General features: G+C 37.3%; 2 protein-coding genes across 4 annotated transcripts in view; one reads left to right on the top strand and one right to left on the bottom strand.

The window, feature by feature from the left end:
• Positions 1-23,066, bottom strand: part of Eip93F (Ecdysone-induced protein 93F) — a 78,835-nt gene extending 55,769 nt beyond the window's left edge. Inside the window, exons 1-3 of one of the 3 annotated variants that reach the window (XM_089471680.1) lie at positions 22,905-23,065; positions 21,366-21,559; positions 1,278-1,512 (exon numbers count right to left, since the gene is read on the bottom strand). In XM_089471680.1, the coding sequence (XP_089327806.1) occupies positions 1,278-1,434 (157 nt within the window). In that variant the 5' untranslated portion in view covers positions 1,435-1,512; positions 21,366-21,559; positions 22,905-23,065. Of the gene's footprint in view, positions 1-1,277; positions 1,513-21,365 lie in introns of all 3 variants that reach the window. The other 2 variants (XM_089471684.1, XM_089471677.1) reach the window with 2 other exon arrangements.
• Positions 5,972-7,194, top strand: LOC108620246 (low choriolytic enzyme-like). Its single transcript, XM_018017157.2, has 2 exons — positions 5,972-6,805; positions 6,919-7,194. Exons 1-2 carry the CDS (start codon positions 5,993-5,995, stop codon positions 7,114-7,116), a joined length of 1,011 nt encoding a protein of 336 aa, XP_017872646.2. The 5' UTR covers positions 5,972-5,992; the 3' UTR covers positions 7,117-7,194.
• Positions 23,067-23,482: the final 416 nt, after the last annotated feature.

Consider the following 23,482-nt stretch of genomic DNA (forward strand, 5'->3'; position numbering starts at 1 on the left):
CCCTGGCCGTACGTCCTCGACGAAAATTGTCGCTGGAAAAATGTGCCAAGGGTTTGAGCGAAGGGAGTCTGGCTTGGAAGTGCTGCTGGCTGTGCGGGAATGTCAACTAGAAACAAGGACGATAAGCATTATGGAGCGCATTGAGGAAGTAATTGAGTGCACGAGACACGGACGCGGGCAAGGACGAGCCCCAAAGTTGGCGTCGTCATTGCTAGGGGGTGGTTGGGGGGGGTGGCGCAGCAAGACAAAAAAATGTGAAGAGAAAAAAAATGAGGAAAATTTATATAAAAAAGAGAAAAAAGAGAAAGAGCCGGACAGCAACAAAAACAACAAAGAGCATTTAACGTTTGTGGGCAGGTGAGGGGTGGGCAGGTGAAGGGGTGGAGCAGGACGCTGTGGCGATTTGCCGGCAACGTGCTAAACGTGCTCAAAAACCGAAATGAGAGCGTTGCCCAGGACGAAGCGAAGGCTGACGAAAGGCGGCAGCTAGAGACAGAAGGGCGCTGAGGCTGCTGTGCCCAGCAAGAAATGCAATAAGCAACAACAGCAGAAACAACAACAACAACAACTGCAACAACAACAAATGCAATTTATGTTAATTTTTCTTGGTGTTTGCTTTAGCCTGAAAGCTGTTGGTATCTATATCTATATAGAGTATATATACGTATATGTGTGCGTGCGTGTGTGTGTGTGTGTGGTAGAGCTTTGCATTTTGTTTATTTTACTTTCGCATATCCTTCGTGCTATGTGCACAGAGCTGAAACATATGGCCCGCCTGAGCCAGGGCCCAACTTATGTTGATTAGGGTGGACTAAAGTCAATTTCCATGTCGAACTTTCCTTTTGCTGCCCGGTGTTTTCTTTTTTTTTTATCATTTCTTCTTCTTTTTTTTAGCTAGAGCACACTTCATTTACCGTTTAACGGCAAATCCCATTTGCGGCCTTAATATGAGAGACGACTCCAACCAACTCAAATTTAGTTGGCATGCAACGAGTGTATATAGTCAAGGCAATAAAAATGCTGCACTTATACTAATGCAAGTGCTGCGTGTGTAGGTGTGTGTGTGCGTTTGGGTTAAGGCGCTGCTGGAAGATGACGCAGCAGCACCCGTTGGAAATGTTTGTCCACACACAAAAAAAAAAAAAAATAATAATAATAATAATAATAATAAAAGTAAAAGACTTATACATATAATAGACAGATAGAAAAAAAAGGGGAAGAAGAAATTTGTTGCGCGGCTCTTTTAATTGGATTGTGCGAGCAGGCACAGCACATACCTGTAGTAAAATAAGTGGGGTCTGGGCAGTCAGGTGTTAAGTAAATCATTTTGGGCCACTCACCCACAATGTGCAGCATATCCTTGGACCACTTCATTAGCTCGCGCTTGATGAGCCGCCGCTCCTGCTGGCATCTGGCAAATGAGCAATCGGCCATTTTCCTCCTCTCTCTCTTTCTCTCTAACTGTAGTATAACGGTTCAATGCGGAAATTACTTTTTTCGATGCGACTGTACCTGACAAATAGACAGAAGAAGAATGGAAGGGAGAGGGAAAGATGTTATTAATTGCGTTTGACACAACAAAAATTTTCCAATGCAATTCGCTTACAAAATTATTAAATTTATAATGCGCCATTTAATGCTATATGTATATCGACTCTTGTTGCTGTTGCTGCTGCTGTTGTTGTTGTAGTTGTTGTTGCATTTTCGAGTCGCCTGAGAAATGATTAAACAAGTTTTATTTCAAGGTTAGCACGAAAACACAACCACACACAATAACCTGTTGCACTTTTTTTGTATTATTTTTTATTATTTCATATGCTGAAAAATATTTAAGTTTCTTTTTTTTTTCATTTATATATTTATTTTTGTTGTTTTTAGTTTCATTCTTGTTAAGCAGCAGCAGCAGCAGCAGCAGCACCTCGTTATAGTTGTTTTTGTGGTTTTTATTCTTGCTAATGAGTTCATCTATGGGTATATTGGTTTGTGTCAATGTTGCTTTGAAGCCTTAAGATTCCAACTCAATAAAATTGTTGATTATGAAAAAAAAAAAATTTATTTACTGTAAAATATATATTGCATTTGATTTAAATTTAATAATATTTTATAATTTTTTTTTTTTAATTTAAAAATTTTTTAAATATATATTTTAAATTTCATATATATTTTAATTTTAATTTTTCTATTTTGAATGCAAAGAATTTTTGAATATATTAAATTTTTATATATTATTTTATTTGAATATTGAAATTTTGAAATCTTTAAAATTGAAGGAATTTTAAAAAATTTCGAAATATTTTTTTAAATCTTTGAAATTCTAAAATACGTTTTTAACCTATAAAAATATTAAATTTTTTAAATAAATTTGTTTGCTGCTGCTGAACGAGTATGCTGAAGTCAGTTGCGCCCGATAGCAAGCCTTTTACTTGTTTTCTTATTAATCAAATATATATACACACATATACACATACATATGTACATACGTATGTATACATATGCATTTCTTGCTATAATTGCAACTATGGGGCTTTTACTATTCGGGCAGCTACCAGTTTTTTGATATTTCCTAGATACAACTATTTGTTGCTGTTGTTGTTGCTGTTGTTTAATGTGTCTATTACACTAATTTATTCAAATGCCGTTTGTCGTTGGAGCTTGCATTAATTTTGTTTTTTAATATTGTAATGCCGTAAATAGTTGAACGTGTTTTGATTATTACATTGAGTGTGACGCCTTTCAAGAAACGTTTTTTTTTTTTTTTTCAGTATTTGTAGCATCTGCGTTGTTAAAACTGAAAACCTGCCCCAAAAGCAAATTACAATGCCCCCACATGCAGGAGCATACGCATAAAGACAGTGGAAAACTAATTGAGATTCTAATATCAGATATGCGAATACTAGTACATGGGCGCCTATGCAAGAGCCAACTGCCTAGTAGTCCCTTGGCAGCCAAGAAAAGAGAGGAAAACAACAAGAAAACAAAAACTGGTAGCCAACAGTTCGAAGATGGCTCTGGATCAGCTCCTCTCTGGCTCTGGCTCTGGCTCTGCCTGGCTGGCTGTGGCTCTGGCTCTGGCTCTGATGATGAAAAATGACTCTGGCTGGCAGCGCTGGAGGCGGGCAATGCCAAAAGTAGCCAGCGCGAGCAACAAGAACATCCGAATTGGCAGTTGCCGTGTGCAGTAGCCGCTTGGTGGGTGTGTCAACAGAGCACGCGGCAGCAGCTGATGATGGACGTTGATTATGATGGACATGGCTGGGCAGTAGTTGAGGCCACAACAGCAGCAGCAGCAGCAGCAGCAACTGCTGTGCATCAAGTCAGCAATTTGTTGCTTCCTTAGGCCATAGATTGAGCGATTCGCAGCGCCAACCCAACGCCTTTTTTTGGTATTATTTTAAGCATTTTTATAATTTAGCATAGCCTCTACTCTACTCAACTCTACTCGACTCAAATCAACTCAGCTAGCAAGTGCTTGTATTTACATAGAAAATATAGTTTGCAATTATTTCTGCTGCCTTATTCAACATTTTCAGCTGTCCAAATGGCAGTAAAACAGTAAATAGATAAATTGATGCTCTGAAAACTGTTCTTCTCAGTTTTTAATTGGGTATGAGATATATGATATATTTATATTGATGGAAGTTGACATGACAGACAGACGAACTGAATAGGAGTGAGGGATTATAAATGAAAAGAATTGAAACTGAAGTTTAGAAAATTTGAATTATTCTAGGTATAATATAATATAATATAATACAATAAAATAAAATAAGTAAATTTATATTTTATGGTCTTAAAATAAAATACTTTGTATAGATATATAAACTTAAATCTGAAACAAGTAAGAAAGTTGCAGTCAAGACCGCTCGACTACGAGATCCCCTGAAACCTTCGAGCAATAGTTATTTCAATCATTTTTCCCGTCTTTCTGCTTATACAAGACACACACACACACACACCCACACACACAAACACACACATACACGCACACAAGCACGCCTAAACACGCATGGGCTGCAGTGTGCGCTTACTATGATAACTTAATTGTTTAATAACTTTTTCTGTGGATGTACTTTCTTCATGAAACTTTCAGATTATGATTATAAAACATGGATATGCATGCATTTACCAAAGCAAAAGTCTCTAGTATTTTAAATTCGCCTTTTACAAATATGTGGGTGTGGGGGTGAATATAGAGGTGGGGGGTAAATTTTGACAAAACCCGAAATTGTATAAAATACATATTAGTATATATATAGAATGCTTTAAAGGTGTAAAGATGCTAGCATTAATGAAGTGGGAGATACCATTTTATAACTGATTTTCGATAAAGTTTTTTATCGATAAAAATAACGGGGCGAGTTATCGATTTTGCTGATAAACTCGATATCCGCGTTGTATGTATATACGGACATTTAAAAAAGAAATTTTTTACATTCAAACATACGGACAGACAGACAAATAGTCAGGATCAAATCGACTCAGTTCGTCGCCCTGATCAAGAATATATATACTTTGTGGGGTCTGCCACGCCTCCTTCTGCCCGTTACATACTTTTTCACAAATAAATAATAAATCCACACATTTCACTCCTATATTAAAATTGATTCGATTCGCACAATTTTTATACCCTGAACCCATGGAAAATGGGAAATCAGGGTATAATGGTTTTGTATTTGAAATGCATTTTTTACAAATTAGGGGAGAAGAGGGTATCCAAAATCTATAAATTACAAAATCTTTGTATCGATTAACTTTATATACAACGCATTTCAAGAACTAGAGACTTGTGCTTTGGAATGTACACACATATTCACCATATAATTACACTCTGAAAGTTTCATTAAGATCGTATGTCTACAAAAGAAATTATTAAACAAATAAATTCTCATAATATTGCCCACACTGCAGCGCAGCCCAAGCGCAGCCGCTGCTTACTGCGCCGTCAACAGAGCGCGTTGTTATACGTGCGTCTGGATGCATGTGTATGTATGTGTTCATAGAAGAAGTGCAGAATGATTAGAATATCAGCTTGGAGGGCTCAGGGTATCTCCTAGTCGAGCAGTCTCGACTAGAGCCTTCTTACTTGTTTTTTTCGTGGGGTTTTATGCATTTAATTTTTTAGCCGTAATAAATTATATTCTTAAAGATTGTATACTACATCAGACTTTTCATGAGCCGCAATGAATTTGTTCCATGTTTACTTTATTCAAGTTCAGAAAAAAGTAATTCAAACTGTTTTTTTTATACCCTGAACCCATTGAAAATGGGATATCCGGGTATTGTGGTTTTGTTAAATGTATGTAAGAGGATTTTTTCCCGTGTATACCACGCGCATATCGAGTTTTTCTTAAAAATCGATAACTTGTCCTGTTATTTTGTTATCAATTTAAAGCATTATCGAAAATCAGTAATAAATGTATATCTGTTACATCTTTAGAGCTAGAGTGGCCAAATGGGGACTCATATGTACTTTATAGAATTTCGATTTTTGCTAAAATTTACCCCTGACCCCTATGTCCACACCCTCACCATCACCTTTGTAAAATACTAGAGACTTGTGCTTTGGCAAATGCACGCATTTCAATGGTATAATCCTGATATAAAAGTTTCATTAAGTTCCCGTTATAAGCTCACACTGCAGACAATACGTGTTTATGCGTGCGTGCGTATGCCCGAATAATTATTGAAATATTAGATGCTCGAAGGGTTTAAGGGATCTCTTAGTCGAGCAGTGTCCACTAGAGCTTTCTTACTTGTTTTTAATTATTTTATTTATCATATATTTCCGAATACATTATATACATTATTATATTTAGTAACATATAGTAATACTCACTTGCGAAAAAAAGAAAAACTATCACGAGTGCTTATATCATATATATTTAATCTAAATTATCAGAGTTAAATAGGCGTTATATTTTCTAGTTCCGCAGTGCTATAATCATGTAAAAGCTGATAGATTCAATTCAGATATAAAAGCCGCTAGAGTTAAATGCAGCTTAAGCAAAGTTTTAGTAGCCGGCGAGCAATGCAGAGACTAATTTTCACCTTCGCTTGTATGTCCACACTCAGCTGGGCACTGCCATTGGAATCCCAGGAAGGATGGTCCTTTGCAGATTCAACGGAATCGGAAACGGATGAAATAGACTTGAGCGCCTATGGTAGTCAGATTTATGGGGTGCCTGATCCGCTAACAGGTGATAGGGTAGCCAACTTAAGTGTTGACAGCAATGTAAATCCTGAGGAGCTGGGAAGCTACCTTGAGGGTGATATTCTAGAGCCTCTACCTCCCATCAATACGTTAAATGGCTCACCTAACAGATCCCGTCGTTGGCCAAAGGGTGTGGTGCCCTTTGTGATCGAGCGCGGTTTCAGTAAAAAGGAATTGTCTTTTATCAAAGCTGCCATGAACGAGTACCGCAGACACACTTGCATCAGATTTGTGCCACGTAAAGGACAGAAGGACTATATTTCCATTGGGAGCAGTCACACAGGCTGTTGGTCTAGCCTCGGTCGTCGTGGTGGAAAGCAGGTATTGAATCTACAGTCACCTGCATGTCTGCGCCGCATTGGAACTGCGGTGCATGAGATGATGCATGCTATTGGATTTTTTCATGAGCACGTACGCGAGGAGCGAGACAGCTATGTAACGATTTATTTCAAAAATATAATTTCTGAAAAAACTCACAACTTTAATAAGGTACAAAAGAGCGTGAATTTCGGAGTGTCCTACGATTACGACAGCGTTATGCACTACTCAACTACAGCCTTTTCACGGAATAATAAAAAAACTATAGCGGCAAAGGTGAGTTGGACGTAGAAGAATATAGACTAATGACAATAAGAATATATATAAATAAGGTGCTAATATGATCAAAAATAATTTAATTCGCTCATTTCACAATCTTTAATTTCTAGAATGCGAAGGATAACCATCGATTGGGACAACGTGGGGGATTTTCTCCTAAGGACTTAAAGAAAATTAACAGCATGTACAAATGCAAATGGTCGACAGCTTCGCCTGATAATGAAGTTTCACTTTCCACACCTGAGCCAGAAAGCTCAACGGCAACAACGGTCAGCTCCAGTCTGGACCCTGATAATTTATTAATCTAGATTATTATTTAATCTAAGATACATATATTATTTTATGGGACACGTAAACTTATTTCCATAAATAAATGAATAAATAAACATCCTGGAGAGCGCAATGCGACACTGGCCGAAGCTTTGCAGGCGTTGTTGCAAAAGAAGGTTTCTTTTCAAATGGGCCAGCGCAACGGATTCATAGATTCCGATGTGGAGAAGCTGAATCACATGTACGACTTTGGGTATGTGCATCAGTGCCAGCGCACAGTGCGGGCACTGCAGCACCAGTGGCAGCTCCCGGTAGCATTTCCCATCGTTGATAGTTTCCTCGGCGGCCTCATCAGCGGGTTAATCCTTGGAGACAGCCATGAAAAGGCCTCGGAAACCAGCCAGCTGCTGGCTGGCCAAAGATTTCACTCGCTTCAAACCATCACCAACTACGACCAACTATTTAAAGCATTCCACATACAGCCTTAGCCTAGAATTATTTATCAAGAATTTCTGCCTGATAAAAGTATTTAAGTAATACATTAATAACAAGGAAGACGGTTCTAGTCGAGAGTGCTCGACTACGAGATTCCCTGAACCCTCCAAGCTGATATATTAATGATTGGGATTTTCACACAGTAAATCCGAATAGTATTCAAATGAGGCTGAAAAAAAAAATACATTTCTCGATTATCCTCGATAAAAATATATCGAATGAGTTATCGAATTATTGTACTGCGTATGGTATACACGAATCTACATGCAAAATTTCCGCTCTGTAGCTCTTGTATCTTCTGAGATCGACGCACTCATACGGACGGACGGATGGACAGACAGACAAGGCTATATCGACTCAGCTCGTCGCCCTGATCAAGAATATATACACTTTATGGGGTATAACCCATTTTCAATGGGTTCAGGGTATAATAATAAAAACTATATAGTAAAACTTAATATTTTACTAAAATTTCAATTCAAATTAAATGCAAATCTAGATTCATTACTGCTACTTCAAGACAGACAGAAGATGAAGATTATTATACTTAAAGTTCTCAGAGGCTTCAGACCAAGCCAAAGTACAAAATAATTTTTCTCTGGCTGGAATCATCTTTCAACCCAATTATTTGCGCACTTTTAATGGATTTGAGCGTATTAAAATGCAAACTCAATGCTAAAGCTTAAGGCTTCCTGCTTTTTCAGCAAACAGCAGCAACAGCAAAAGCAACAACATCACAGATACAGTTTTTTTTTTTTTTTTTTTTTTTTTTTTTTTTTTTCAGATAGAGATTCAAGTCAAGAGGCATAGTAATCTGTCTACGTGTTACAGATACAGAAAAAGCTGAGACAAGTCATTCAATCGAACGCTCTATAAGATAGATATAATGAATGCAACAAGTATCACTGTTGCTGTCGCTATGTGTTGCCATCTCTGTCTCTTGCGCTCGCTCTCTTCCTCTCCCTCTCGCACTCGCTGTTGCTCGCTGTGCGCCTGCATTTGATTTCATAAATAAATTTTTGCAAAATATCAAGGCCGGAGTGCAGCTTGAAACTTGTAGCTATATATCGTATATAACATATATATATATATATACATGCATATAGACAAAAACAAAAATAATCACAAAAAAAAATGTAATCAAAATGGCAGCGACGACGACGCAATTTATTGGCTTCAAAGGTACGCGATAGAACAGAATTAAGTGGCTGCTAGAGCAAACGAGTTAGTGCACAAATATCAGTTAATATAGATATATGTATATATCTATATAGGCAATATATATATATATAGATATATATTAGATGCCCGCTAGATACTGGGCACAAAGTGCATTTCGGCCAACTCGTTGTTGCAATTCAATTTTCAATTCAAACTCAAGGTCTGAGCCAAAAAATAATTTGAGTTTATTTTGTTGTTGCAATTTTGTGTTTTGTTAATTATACGAGTTGGAATCGTGGCCAATGTTAAACCTTGAAATCGTTGTTGTTGGAATTGCAAAAATTTTGCATTGTTCCAATTGGCTGCTCAATATACGAGTTAAGTTTTTTGTTATTCTAAATACACAATTTGCATTTAATTTATATGTAGACATTGCTGCTGTTGTTGTTGTTGTTGTTGTTGCTGCTGCTGCTGCTGCTTTTATTGCTGTTGTCGATTTTTCTACTATTCCACAATTTATCATGCATTCAATTATTTCAATAGCTGCATTAATAGAATTAGTGGCAAAAGGCGGAAATCATCGATTACATTTTATTTAATCCCATACAGTTCTCATAATTTTTTGTTCTATTATATATTTTTTATTAATTATGTTTGTTGCTCTTCTTGTTTTTGTTTTTGTTTTATTCTCGCTCACTTTCTAGAAATTTGTTTATAAATTATTCGACCTTCAGTTGTCTTCACATTTTCGCACATAGTAATATTTAATTTATTATTATTATTTTTTTGTTCGTATAATTATATGATAGGCGATTAGGTTAACGCCGCTAATTGGATTTTATGTGTTTCGGTTAGCTAATGAAGGCAATAAATGAAATGTTTTCAAACATGCCAATTAGCTAAGTGTGGAAAATCAACGTGGAAGAAGTTAGACAAGTAGAATATGAATTTCATTGAAGAGTTTGGGGAAATTTAATATCAGGAAAGATTGAGAAAGCTTAAAGAGCAGCTCTAGCTAAGCGATTAACATTTTTATTAGCTGGAAACGCCAACCCAACCAAAATTAATAAACTCATTCTAAAAATGACATTGCTTTTAATTTTATTTATTAAACTCAAATCACATTCAATTTTCGCTTGAATAGAGTTTCATAAACTTGATCAGCATTATTTTCATATAGTATTTTTCCAAACCAAACAATTGGCATCTACATGTTGATTAAACTAACTTTTTAACCGCAATTCGCATTGACGAACATTAACGACTTGTAATAATCTAATATGACGCATAAGAAACAAATTTGATGGAGCAACATGCAACAGCAACAGCAGCAGCGAAATTATTTAGAATTTCTTTAGTTCATTTTTCTTTTTCATATAAATTAGTCATACTCATATATATATTTATATATTGATCAATATGTATATATAAGTGCATGTACTAAAATCATATTGAAATATTTATGATGATTCATGTGGCGTTTATAGATTATAATATTATATGTGGAATTTAATTTTACATTTTACTTCCTGGTTTTTTACTTAGTTTTGTATTTTAAGTACTGTAGGGTTAATCTAATGGGCAGCAGGTGACGTGGCAGAGCGGATAAATTATATACAACAGAAGTAAAAGACTTCTAGGCAATGTTTGCTCGATTATCTGCCCAATAATGTATCTGTCCGTCCGTTCGTCCATCCTTTCATACAGATGTCCATCCATCGGACACTCCGTACGGTCCTCTGTCTGTCCGTAAACTCAACCGTCTTTCCCTCTCTCACTTTCTCTCATCCGTCCGCCCATTCGTCTGTTCCTTTGTCCAATCGTCCGTCAGTTCTTCCATCAGTGCAGCCATTCGTCCATCAATCCGCCGGTCCGTTAGTCTAGCATTCGGTTTGTCTATCCGTCTGTCTATCCGTTCGCACATTATCCATCCGTCCATCTGTTCTATCCATTCTCCCACTCTATCCATACGTCTATCCGTACATCTGCCTGTTCGTCCTCACATCTGAAACTCCGCACGTCTTCCGATCCAGCTGCCTAGTAACAGACTTGAAACAAAGAACTTAATAAATATATATGGAAATATAGTTGCGACTTGGCTTTGACAGCTGAAACAGTTAATACTTCCGTTGCAGCAATGGCCCTCGACTTGATGAACTCTTCCGTTTTGCAACCAAAAACAGGAACGAAACGCGAAACGCGGCATTTGGCCCTGCGGCGCCAACGATAAAAGATCATTGCCCATTAGTAGTTGTTGCGCACGACTTGTAGCAACAGCAACAACAACAACAGCAACTGCAACAGCAACAACAACAATGACAAATCTCACCTGTTGCAACATGCAACATGAGCACGCGCCAACAGGCAACACCAACACAATGACAGGAAGATCGAAAACGAAACCAAAGCTTGGCCAACTAACTGGCCAGCCAGGCCGCTAGCCGCTAGCCCGCCTGGCTGGTTGGTTGGTTGGTTGGCTGGCTCAGTTACAGTAACACACATTCGACTTTAGTTTGTTGTTGTTGTTGTTGTTGTTGTTGCCATTGTATGCAACGAAGCGCATTTCCATTTCTAACGTTGATCTGCGATCTGCAACAGCCACGACAAACACGACCACAGCCAAAGCTGAGCTGTTGCTGCTGCTGTTTGTTGATGTTGTTGTTGTTGTTGTTGTTGGCTTGCCTGAATGGGCGACTGGTTGACTAGCCTAGCCTAGCTGACTGTAAGTAAGGTCGCCATTTGCAGTGGCGGTCGATCGCGGCTCGTTCATGGCCCAGCTCACCTACAAACCGACAACCAAAAAGACAAGTTTAGACGTTGTTGTTGCCGTTGCAGTCGTTGTTGTTGTTGTTTGTGCCATTGGACTTGCTCTTGGCTTTGAGTTTTATTGGTTGTTTGGCCATTGGCTGATTTATTGTGCATACTCACATGCCAGCCCATTGCAGTTTTTCCATTTCGCTCTTGACCCTAATGCCAGCTGACTAGCTAAATACTAAATTTAACTCAGCTGTAATTGAGTCTTGCTCATGGCAATGGAGGTGGCCAAAAATTTAATTTCCTGGCAGTTAAATGAAGCCAACACACACACCGACACAGAGAGATACCCAGCAAGGATGTTGCTCTGAGGCAGTTGAGCTGAGTTGGGCTGAGGCTGAGGCTGAAGTTGAACTGGCATTCAAGGAAACTAAATGTGCCATGTCGAAATGTGTTGTCTGTTTTTGTTGAAGCACTATCGAGGCAAACGGCATTGTCTATCTGTTGCTCTCACTGCACAAAACTGTTGCATGCAACTGGAGCAGGAGCAGCAGCAGCAGCAGTTAGCAGTTAGCAGACAACGATTCCATTTGCTGCTGGCACATGGCACATTTTCGACATGTTTTGTGTGCATTTTGGCAACAATAACAAAGTCATTCTGCCATATAGAAACGGAGGCAGTGGCTGCTGACTGGCAGCCCAGCCCAGCCCAGCCCAGCCCAGCCCGGCCCAGCCCTGCACAGCAGAGCAGAGGCAGAGCAGAGGCAGAGCAGGGCAGAGCACAGAACGTCACGCGTTGCAGGAAATGTGCAAAACAACGTTACGAAACTTTTTTGTTGCTGCATGCGCAACAGGAGGCAGTCACCAATACCAATGCAACAGCAGCACCGCCACCCACCACCCACACAACCCGCACCACCCACTAAAACGAAAAAATAAAACGAATGCTTTGCTTTTGCTTTGACTTTGCTGCTTTTTGGGGCTGCTGTGGGTGTTGCTGCTGCTGCCTCTGCTGCCACTGCTGCCGCTGCTGCTGCTGCTTCGTATTTTTGCTTCGTTTTCATTTATTCCAAGTTTTCTCCTTTTTCATTTATTTTTTGCTTTAGCTATATATTTGGGTACAACGACTTGTTGCTTTGTCTGCGCCTGGGTGTGGCAGCTGGATGTTACGTATGCGACCTGTATGCCGGGCCACACTGTCTTATGCATGTGTGCAATATGTTTTATGATGTCAGTTTTGGGTTTTATTAAAACTGCCCTGAGATATATGCGAGTTGCAAGCGCATGCAATTTGGTAAATGTAATGCACAGCAAACAGAAGAAGAAGAAGAAGAAGAGTGCAAAATGCTCTTCGTTTTAATAAATACGTAAGCAGGCAATATGCATAAGTATTATCGCTTATGTGCTGACACATTGCGCATACGCCATGTGGCATCAGCTGCCGCTGCTGCTGCCACCGCTGCTGCTGCGTTGTCTTATCAGCAGCCCAAATGTGCAGGCACTCTTTTTTTGTGTAGTGCAACGGTAATATATACACATATACGTTTACAAATCGGGGTCACCTTCAAATTATCAAATTTCGACCGAAATGATTAACGCAATAAGCAAAATACAAAAAAAAATGCATGAAAAATGAAAATAAAAATCGCCTCTCCAATCCCCCCGTTTCAAATTATATAAAGAATTAAAGCAAGTTACAGCCACAGCTACAACACTAACAACAACAACAACAGCAGCAGAACCCACTCATTCGCTGGCGAAAAAACCTTATCTTTGTTACACAAAAAAAAAAAAAAAAAAAAAAAAAAAAATATTATAAAAAAAAACGCAACGGGCACGACGATGTTGTTGATGATGATGAATTTGCCCTGATTTCGACACAAAAATAAACAAAATAAAAAATAACAAAAAAAATGAAGGCAGAACGCAAAAGAAACAACAACAACAACAGCAGCACAGATACATTGCTGTTTCTCAAATATAGTAAAAGAAAAATAGAAAAGAGCAAAAAGTAAAATAAAACACACAAAATTTAGATAAGACGAAATTGAGTCAAGCCGCCAGAAAAAACTTCGCATGCAGTTTCTAGCAGCAACAACAAAACATACAACAGGAAACAACAAAAATTATGAAAAGCTACAACAACAAGAGCACTGCAAGCTACAACAAAGTGCAGCGCGTGTTTGGCCCGATCTAGCGGGCGGTGGGCGCGGCAGGCAGTGGCCGAGAGGGGCATGAAAATATTTTTCAGCAGTTGTCTAAATAACAGCAAACGACATTGGCGTCAGTGCCAGAAAGCAAACGAACTAAATTGCTAAAAAAAAAAAGCAAAAAAAAAAAAAAATCAACAACAACAACAAATGTCCACAAAAAAAAAAACAGCAACAACCACAACAACAACTAATGAAAATAAACGAAAACGTAACAAAAATCAATTGTCGCCAACCAAACGTCAATACAAGTGTGCATGTGTATTCACACATGTGTGTGTGAGTGTGTGTATCGTCAAAAAACATGCAGCCGCAATTGGAACTATTTGCCAGCAAGGGTTGTCGGTGGGGGGGTTGAGAGGGCGGCTGCACAGTGAGTGCCATGCATTTAATTGCCGCCGCACAAAATGTCGCATGGAGAGCAACAAAACTAGCTGAATTGAGCCAAGTGTGAGCGAGAAGGCTAACACGGCGAGAGAGCAAAAGAGACAAAGAGTGAGAGTATATAGCCAAAATATATAGAAATAGATATGTTATAGCAAGACATTCTAAGAACTCATTTGCTTAAGGAGCTATAATAAGCTTAGGTTCATAAAAGCAGGCGTTTGGTAAAGATTATCTTTAACTTATCTTTCAGTTGTAGTCTGTATGAAGTGAGAATGGGCATATAGCAGCTAGGCAGCTAGATTGACCAGCAGATCTAACTCTTCCAATTGTCTACTTTGTAAGGCAGAAAATTTTACAGCTTGCACTTTTACCAAGATTTAAAAAATTGAATATCTACAAAAGTTTTGACAGATACAAGTTTTTGGAATTATATAAAATAATATATATATATATATGTATATATTATGCTTTTGAGGTGTTTCATTTTGAGCAGCTTTTATTCAAATTGTACAGTTAATGTAAAAGTCTCTTACAGGATAGTAGTATACTCAGATAGAGCACAGGTTTTCCATGAGGTCTCTGCACTACCGACCCCAACCATTCATACATATAAATTTTGAGGTGTCTTGATACCTACCCATGCCCAAATTAAACATCATCTCCTATTTGTGGACTATCTTTACAGGGTATCAACACTACACTCCGTTGTTTATCTTTGACTTTCCTTTGTATATGATTCGACAAATAGGCCAAACCTTGCTGCTTAGACAGACACTGAGATGGCTCAGCTGGCACACACATGGAGTGGATCACATGATACGTTTTATAGCCTAAAGTGATTTTTATCAAATTTCCGTTGATTAAAAAACGTTTGCTCTATCATTTAGTCAAGGCTTTAAGCTTTTTGAGATCATAACCGACGGCCAATTATGTAATATCAAATTAGCTTTAGGACTTCAATTTTGGATTTTCAAATATTCTGGAAAATATTTTATGGCCAAGTGAAATCAATTGAAAACTTGTCAATGACGCGTTGAGTGAGTGTTTGAACAAAGGCTTGTTGCACTCAACATGCAACACTGATAGAGCTAACAACAACAACAACAGCGAGTGCTCATCAATTGGGCATAAATGAAACAACAACAAGATATAGAAAGTTTAATAAACAAGTCGAAGCTTCAATACACTAAATTATATTAAAGTGGCGAATAAAAATATATATAAATATATAAAAATATAAATTTTGTTTTTTCGTTTGTGGAATTTGTAACAAGAGCTCCGAATGCCGAAATGGTTAGCCCTCAAATGGAGAGAGAACGAGACGGACATTGTAGAAAGCTAATATACTCATATTTCTTTTGTAAATGAGTAAAATTACAGCAATAAAATATGAAAAAATGCTCCAATATATATTTTTGAAGATTTTTTAGAATACAAAAAAGAATATTAATGTATTATAATTATTGTATTATAATATAAATATTATAAAATTTTTTATTAATTTTTTTAAGGTTTTTTTTTTTTTTTAATAAAAGAAAACTAAACATTATAGAATGATTTTAAAATATTAATATAATTTAGAGTATTATTTAAATTTCATCAAAATATTGTAAAATATTTTCGCACTCTGTGCCTAATCGTTGCATGTTGACCGATCTAACTACAATACCCTTTCATTTTGTATAAAACTGAATTTAAATTGAAAACGCATATCTGCTGTGAAAATATTTCGAATATTTCTAACATTTTTTTTCACTTTTGTTTATTTTTGCAATTTTGCATTGGGCAGCGCCAGCAGGTGAATTGTTATTGACATTAACTTGTTTTGTATTGTTTTTTGTTTGTTTCAATTTTTGTCGTTGATAAGCTTAAGGACACTGTGGCACTGTGGCACTGTGGCACGATGCATTCAATATTATTTATACAATTGTGCATGTGGCAAATATCGAGTTTGCATTTCGGCAACAAAAGCTGCGCGCCAGCTACGGCGATAGACGTGAATGCCATTTAGCCAGATAACGCCTACACCGACTGTACAGAAATGTATTTATTTTTCTATTTTTTTTTTTTTTAGTTTATTGAAAGTGTGCAAATAAGTTTTAACAGTTTTATGCAAGTTTCAGCTGCACCTGTTGCCTCTTCAATGCGAATTGTCATTGTCTTTCTTATGCAAACTACGTGGATTTTGCATTTGCTTTCGCATGGCCAAAGTTAAATTAAAACCCATTTTTTTGCGTGCTTCTCTGCTCCACACGCTGCAAAAGAAAAACATCAGCGAAAAAGTTTGCCACATAGCCAAACCAAAGCCCAGCAGCACCACGCACCACCCACCACCCACACATTGGGTGGGGTTGGGGGTTGGGGATTGGGCGTTGCACAAACTACTATACAAAAACAACTGCCTGTTGCACTTTCCTATATACCTGGAACGCTTCCAGTGTTTGGGTCTCTGGCCTTCCAACATCCCCGAACCACCAGGACAAATAAAAAAAAAAAAAAAAACACAAGAAAAATTTGAAGAAATAAAATAAAAGCAAAATACGAATGAAAAAAAACTAGAGTGGAAGCAGAAGAAGAAGCTGAAAAAAATGCGATATAACACCCAACTCCTGCTGCAGTGTTGCAGCAACAGTTTATTTTATGCGCTACGCTTTTGTAGTTAGTCAGAAAGAGTGTGATAGAAGGAGAGAGAGACAGAGAGAGAGGCAGTGAAAAAAGCAAAAGAGATAGATAAAGAGGGAGAGACAGAGATAGAGAGTGCCAACTGTAGCTCGCTTTTCTGTTGGCTCTTTGACTGCAGCCAAAGCGCAGCCAGTTTGAATGAAGCAATTGATTTTAAATGCATTTTCTATTTCTATTTTTTCATTTTATTTTATATTTTTGTTCTATTTTCTAATTTTTGCTTTTTTTTTTTTTTTGTGCATACATTTAATTTTGATAAATGCAAGTGCGTTTAGTGCAAAACGCCGCTCTGAGCTTTAACATGCTAAGCGCCTATTTATACAGTCCAATTTCCAGTTTAGCTTCTATGAATCACGCACGAGGCCTGATGCACTCTGTACTAAAATAGAATACATAGGAAAATTATATTCTACGGAACTATATTTCTATATTATTGATGTAGTGTAACGGAAATAAGACTTTATGTGGTACATCGGTATATATTATATTTGATCAAACTAACCAGCTGAGTGGATCTGGAGTTTATCTACTGTATTCCTGTTTCTGTGCTCTTTACTCTTACTATTGTTTAACCAGCTGAGTCGATATTGGTTCAATCTACCGTATATTGCAGATTATCTTCTTTTTTATGTTAAGCTGCTCCTTTGATATCATTACTAGTTTGCATTATATGTAATCATTGGAATTTTCTAGAACTTATTGTAGATTTAGTTACTTATACATATATAATTCTAACTATACATATTTCATAGTCTGGAATCCTCATCTTGAACTGAAAAAAGAATTCATTATTTAGAATATTGCAATTTCTTTTCAAGAATTCTCTGCTTATATGTATATGTATGTGTAGATATGAGAATAAAGCTATCAAGCCGTTTACAGCGTAACTGTAACTGTAACTCAATCGGAACTCCCTTTTCAAGAGGGTATCTGCTAGGTGGTCAGCCAAATCAATGTTTTTTACAGACTATCTGCAACTCACTCTTGTGTACAGGGTATCTACAAGCAAATCAACTCGTTTACATGAATAATAGCTAGAGCACTCTTGTCACATAAATTTATAATGTGCCCCAAAAAAGGAAGAAGAAGAAGAAGAGAACAGAAATTGGCTAAACTTTGGTTTTGTGAGTCACACTGAGTCAGCAATGGGATGCATGTGACGACTGTGCCTCGTGGCTGACTGTTGCCTGTTGCATGTAGCTCGCAGCTCGTTGCTCGTTGCCTGTGCGGCAAGTTGTTGCATAAGCAACAATAGCTTGTGCGACTTGTTGCCAGTGTGCCACTGCCCCTGCCACAGCCACTGCTGCTGCTGTCGTTGAGCACTTCTAATCCAATCACACGAACAATGGCAATGCAAATGCAAGCTCAGTCGCAGCAGCTACAGCTACAGCAGCAGCAGCAGCAGCAGCAGCGTGGCTGCAACTTCCTTTGTCTGCCATTGAGAGCCATATGCAACGCAGACGTTGCAATTGCCGCGCTGACTTGCCTTGCCGCTGTGTTGATGGTCAAGGTCATGAACCTGTTCCAATAACTCGTTTTTCTTACGTGCCACACGCACACACACACACATACACTCAAACAGACAGACAGGGAGACAAACAGACAGACAGACGAACGGACGGACAGTTAGACAGGGGTATGGACTGGCAGCCAACAGATGATTGTGTGTTGCATGCTGGCTAAAGTTGTTGCCGCTCTGGCTCTGCTCTAATGCTAATCCTGGCAGATTTGCCAGCATGCCAGCGGCATTTGGCTTTTGCTTCCATGCCATGACTAATGGCTGTCTAATGGTCCAAGCAGCGGCTGCCAAGCGGCAGCTCAAATCAATTTGCCAAACATGAAATTAAATTTCAATTCAACTTAACAGCACACAAACTTGTTGGTGCCACACACACACATAGAGCAAGGACACGTGGCAACAATTTATATACATAGTATATGTATGTCATATATACGAGAAATTAATTGCGATAAATTGTCGTGCGTGGGCGTCGTCCACCTGGCTGATTCATTGTTTTGTTTTTCAACTTCGGCCGTGTTCAGTGTCAGCGAATGAATTATGCGAAATCAAAATGCGATTTGCTGCAAATCAAACAAAGAGAATCCATTCGAGCAAATGCTTCCGTCTGTCAGCGCGTTGAAATTAGAAGCGCATTAATTAGAAATCTTTATTATTCTAATTTTTTTCCATTTCCATTTCAATTTCTATATTTTTTTTAATGAATTCAACACAATAAATTTGAGGCGACATTTGTGCATAAATCGCAAATAAAGATTTCCGTGAATTTCTTTTTATTTTATTTCTGTATATTTTGTGCATTGAGACGCATTCAACGGCAGCAGCAGCAACAACAACAACAACAACAACGGCAACATTTTGTCAAAAGCTGCCCATATTGATAATTGTGCATTTGATGCCCATTGTTGAATTTGTTTGTGTGTGTGGTGCATATGTGTGTGGAAGCAAATACGGCGTGCACTTGTCGGGCTTCGCGCCTTGTTTATTTAGCCATCCCTTACGGAAAACTTTGTTGAGGTTAAAGATCCAAAAAGAAATTTTGAAAAAATTAACACTTGAAATTAATAATATACTTATATTTTACTTATAACCTTATACTTATACTTAACTTTATACTTATACTTATACTTATACTTATACTTATCTTATACTTTACTTATACTTATACTTATAATTCATACTTATACTTATCTTATACTTACTAATTTACTTATACTTAACTTATACTTATACTTATACTTATACTTAACTTATACTATACTTATACTTATACTTATACTTATACTTTACTTAATACTTATACTTATACTTATACTTATACTTATACTATACTTATACTTATACTTATACTTATCTTATACTTTATCTTTATATTATACTTATACTTATACTTAATACTTATACTTATACTTATACTTTATACTTATACTTATATCCTTATACTTATACTTATACTTATACTTATACTTAACAGCGTATACTTATACTTATACTTATACTTATACTTATACTTATACTTATACTTATACTTATACTTATACTTATACTTATACTTATATACTTATACTTATACTTATACTTATACTTATACTTACTTATACTTAACTTATACTTATACTTATACTTATACTTATACTTATACTTATACTTATACTATACTTATACTTATACTTATACTTATACTTATACTTATACTTATACTTATACTTATACTTATACTTATACTTATACTTATATACTTATACTTATACTTTACTTATACTTATACTATACTTATACTTATACTTATACTTATACTTATACTTTACTTATACTTATACTTATACTTATACTTATACTTATACTTATACTTTACTTATACTTATACTTAGCTTATACTTATACTTATACTTATACTTATACTTATACTTATACTTATACTTATACTATACTTATACTTATACTTATACTTATACTTATACTTATACTTATACTTATACTTATACTTATACTTCTACTTATACTTATACTTATACTTATACTTATACTTATACTATACTATACTTATACTTATACTTATACTTATACTTATACTTATACTTATACTTATACTTATACTTACTTATACTTATACTTAGACTTATACTTATACTTATACTTATACTTATACTTATACTTATACTTATACTTATACTTATACTTAGACTTAGACTTATACTTATACTTATACTTATACTTATACTTATACTTATACTTATACTTATACTTATACTTATACTTATACTTATACTTAGACTTATACTTCTACTTATACTTATACTTATACTTATACTTATACTTATACTTATACTTATACTTATACTTATACTTATACTTATACTTATACTTATACTTATACTTATACTATACTTATACTTATACCTTAGACTTATACTTATACTTAACTTATACTTATACTTATACTTATACTTATACTTATACTTATACTTATACTTATACTTATACTTATACTTATACTTATACTTATACTGCAATGCCCTCCCCTTCCCCTAAGCTTGTCAGCTCTAGCCTTGCCCAAGAATTTGCGAGCTCTCCCCCATCCCTGTCCAACTAATTTCACAACTCGAAAGGAATTCGAAGCAGCCGCAAAAAATATGGTGAAAATATGCAAAAAACAAACTCTTTGCATTTTGAGTGCAAATGACAAAGGGAGAGAGATTTTACAGAGAGAGCAAAAAATGTGCGTTTCACATGAAAATCAATAAAAGAAAAATGAAAAATTACAACAAAAGTATAATACAATTTATTAACAGCAAAAAGTTTTTGTCAAAAAAATGTGCATATTTTTTACAGCATTGTTTTTAGTTTTCATGGAATATTCTTGACCTTTTAGAGTGTGCGATAGTGTATGAATGTATATGTGCGTGTGTGTATGTGTGTATGCGGGTACGTCGTGTTGCGGTTTTTACAAAGCATGTAGAATGCACTCAAACACACACACACACACACACAAGTTTGTGGAAATGTTAAAACAAAAATGTTAATTTAATATAGATATGCAAATGTATAAATGATTAATATATTGTAGAATTTTACTTACTTTCAGTGTGTTGCAATAGTTTTCAGTTATTTGCGTATTTCGCGCACGTTTCAATATAAAAAATGTTTTGTTATTAATACAATTGTGGGATTGTTTGTTTCTTAAATTCTTAGAGTCACAGCACTTGAATTGTCATTAATATATATACATATATACTTCAGCAGGGATTTTGTTAGATTGATTTTTAATTTGGTCTTCGATGAAGGGAAATACAAATTTGTTATCACAAGCGAAACGCACGTCAACTGTTTTGCTAGTCTTTGGGCTAGCGAAGAGGAAGCACATGCAATGCACTCTTACACACACACACAGGCATAGATGAGAGCAGACGCACACTAACACACATGTACGTGTGTGTGTGTGAGTGTGTGTTGGTAGCAGCAGCAGAAAATAAATAAAAATTTCGCGCCGCGACCAACGTCAACAACAAACAAACACCGACACTAACAACAAGCGCAGACAACTTTACTAATACGTAAACAACAAAATCGACTAACTTGACGACGACGTCGAAGTCGACGCTGACGCTGCCGTTGGCGCTGACGCTGACGTCGCTGCTACTGCTGCTGCTGCTGCTGCTGCTGTTGTTGTTGCTGCTGCGCTGCGCTGCGCTTACAACGACAATCCGAAGCTAAGGCAAAAGCGTACCGAACCGTTCGAAACGACCGACAATAAAGCTGCCATCCAGCTGAGCTGCCCGGCACTTTGACTATGAGCTGGAGCCCAACTGAGCGGCGGCAGAATGAGTGCAGCGGCGTGCTGCTCTCCACACACTCACACTCACAATCAAAATCACTCGCACACACTCACACGCACATGACAAAGAGCCAGCCACAATGCTGCGTTGTAAAGGTCTAAGAAAAGTTTCGCAGTTCGCATGCATTTGCCTTGGCTGAGAACAAACCGCTCAAGTTACAACTGTGTGCATGTGTGTGTGAGTGTGTTGAAAAAAAATTGCAGTGGCAGTCAGCGCGCTAGCGAGAGATAGACAGAGAGCGAGAGAGCAACAGAGAGGAAGAGAGTGAGAGAGAGGGAGAGAGAGAGACCCTGGCCAAGTGGGAGGTAGCAGCCGGCTAGCTGCTGTATTGTGTCAATGTATTGGTGCGCTTCATTCATGGCAGCCGGCAAAAAAACGTTAAAAGCGAAATTGGTTAAAAAAAACTCAAACTCACACACACACACACACACTGAGACACACACTCGCAGTGCAGAGAGCAAACAAAAAAATGTAAAGAAAATGGTGGCTAGAATCAACTGGGAGCGCAATGAAAAAAATTTGTCATCTCCTCCTGGCTAAAGAGCGCGAGAGCGACTGCTGAGCGACTGCAGGCGGGGAAGGCCAGTGTCAGTGTGTTTTTAATTGCACTTGGCGCTGCATTAGTGTGTGTAAACACACGCACACACACACAGCGACACACACAGCTGTCTCAGCGCTCAGTTAAATGCACTCAGAACCAAAACGCGCTCTGAGTGCGTTTTTTTTGCAATTTTGTTTTCTTTTTTTTTTTCGTTATTTTTTAGCTTTTTTTCGCTTAATACATTTTGTGCATTTTGCTCTCCATTTTGTAATTTTTCAACAGTTCTTTTTCGGTTGCGAAAACAAGTCCGAAACTGCGACGACGACGACGGCGACAGGCAACGCTTTGTTTAGCGCTGGAGACGAAGACGGAGACGCTCACTCACCGCTCGAAATGCAACTGGCGACTCCGACAACGCGCGCCCGTTGCACATGCACTTTTAGTTGTTTGTTGTTGTTGCTGTTTTTGCTTTTTTTTTTTTTTTTTTTTTTTTGAGTGTGCAACGGTTGTGCGAATGTCGAGCGCGTGCGAGAGCAAAACTGAAATTATAATAATTCGCCCAGCCGGACGACAGACGGACGGCGAATTCGACTCGGCTTGCAGCGACTCAATTGCATGTCATTGTAGACGAAAAAAAAGAGGCGAAAATAAAAATACTTTTGAGAATTTTCGGCACAGCGAATTATGGACTCTCGACTCTGTGTGCGAGAGTGAGACAGATTGATAGTGGAGGGGGTGTTGGAGTGGGGGGAGTTGCAGTCTAGCTGTGACTGCGGCTGGGGCTGGGACTGGGTCTCTGCCTGAATTTAGTCGTGACTC

This window comes from Drosophila arizonae, chromosome 2 (assembly GCF_054131065.1).
Source record: "Drosophila arizonae isolate 15081-1271.41 chromosome 2, UAZ_ARI_1.0, whole genome shotgun sequence".
Classification (NCBI taxonomy): domain Eukaryota; kingdom Metazoa; phylum Arthropoda; class Insecta; order Diptera; family Drosophilidae; genus Drosophila; species Drosophila arizonae.

Bases quoted from the DNA above. Each gene is read 5' to 3' on its own strand.
- LOC108620246 (XM_018017157.2), top strand. From the start codon at position 5,993: ATGCAGCTTAAGCAAAGTTTTAGTAGCCGGCGAGCAATGCAGAGACTA. The intron at 6,806-6,918 runs GTGAGTTGGACG...TTTAATTTCTAG, and splicing joins AAAAAACTATAGCGGCAAAG to AATGCGAAGGATAACCATCG.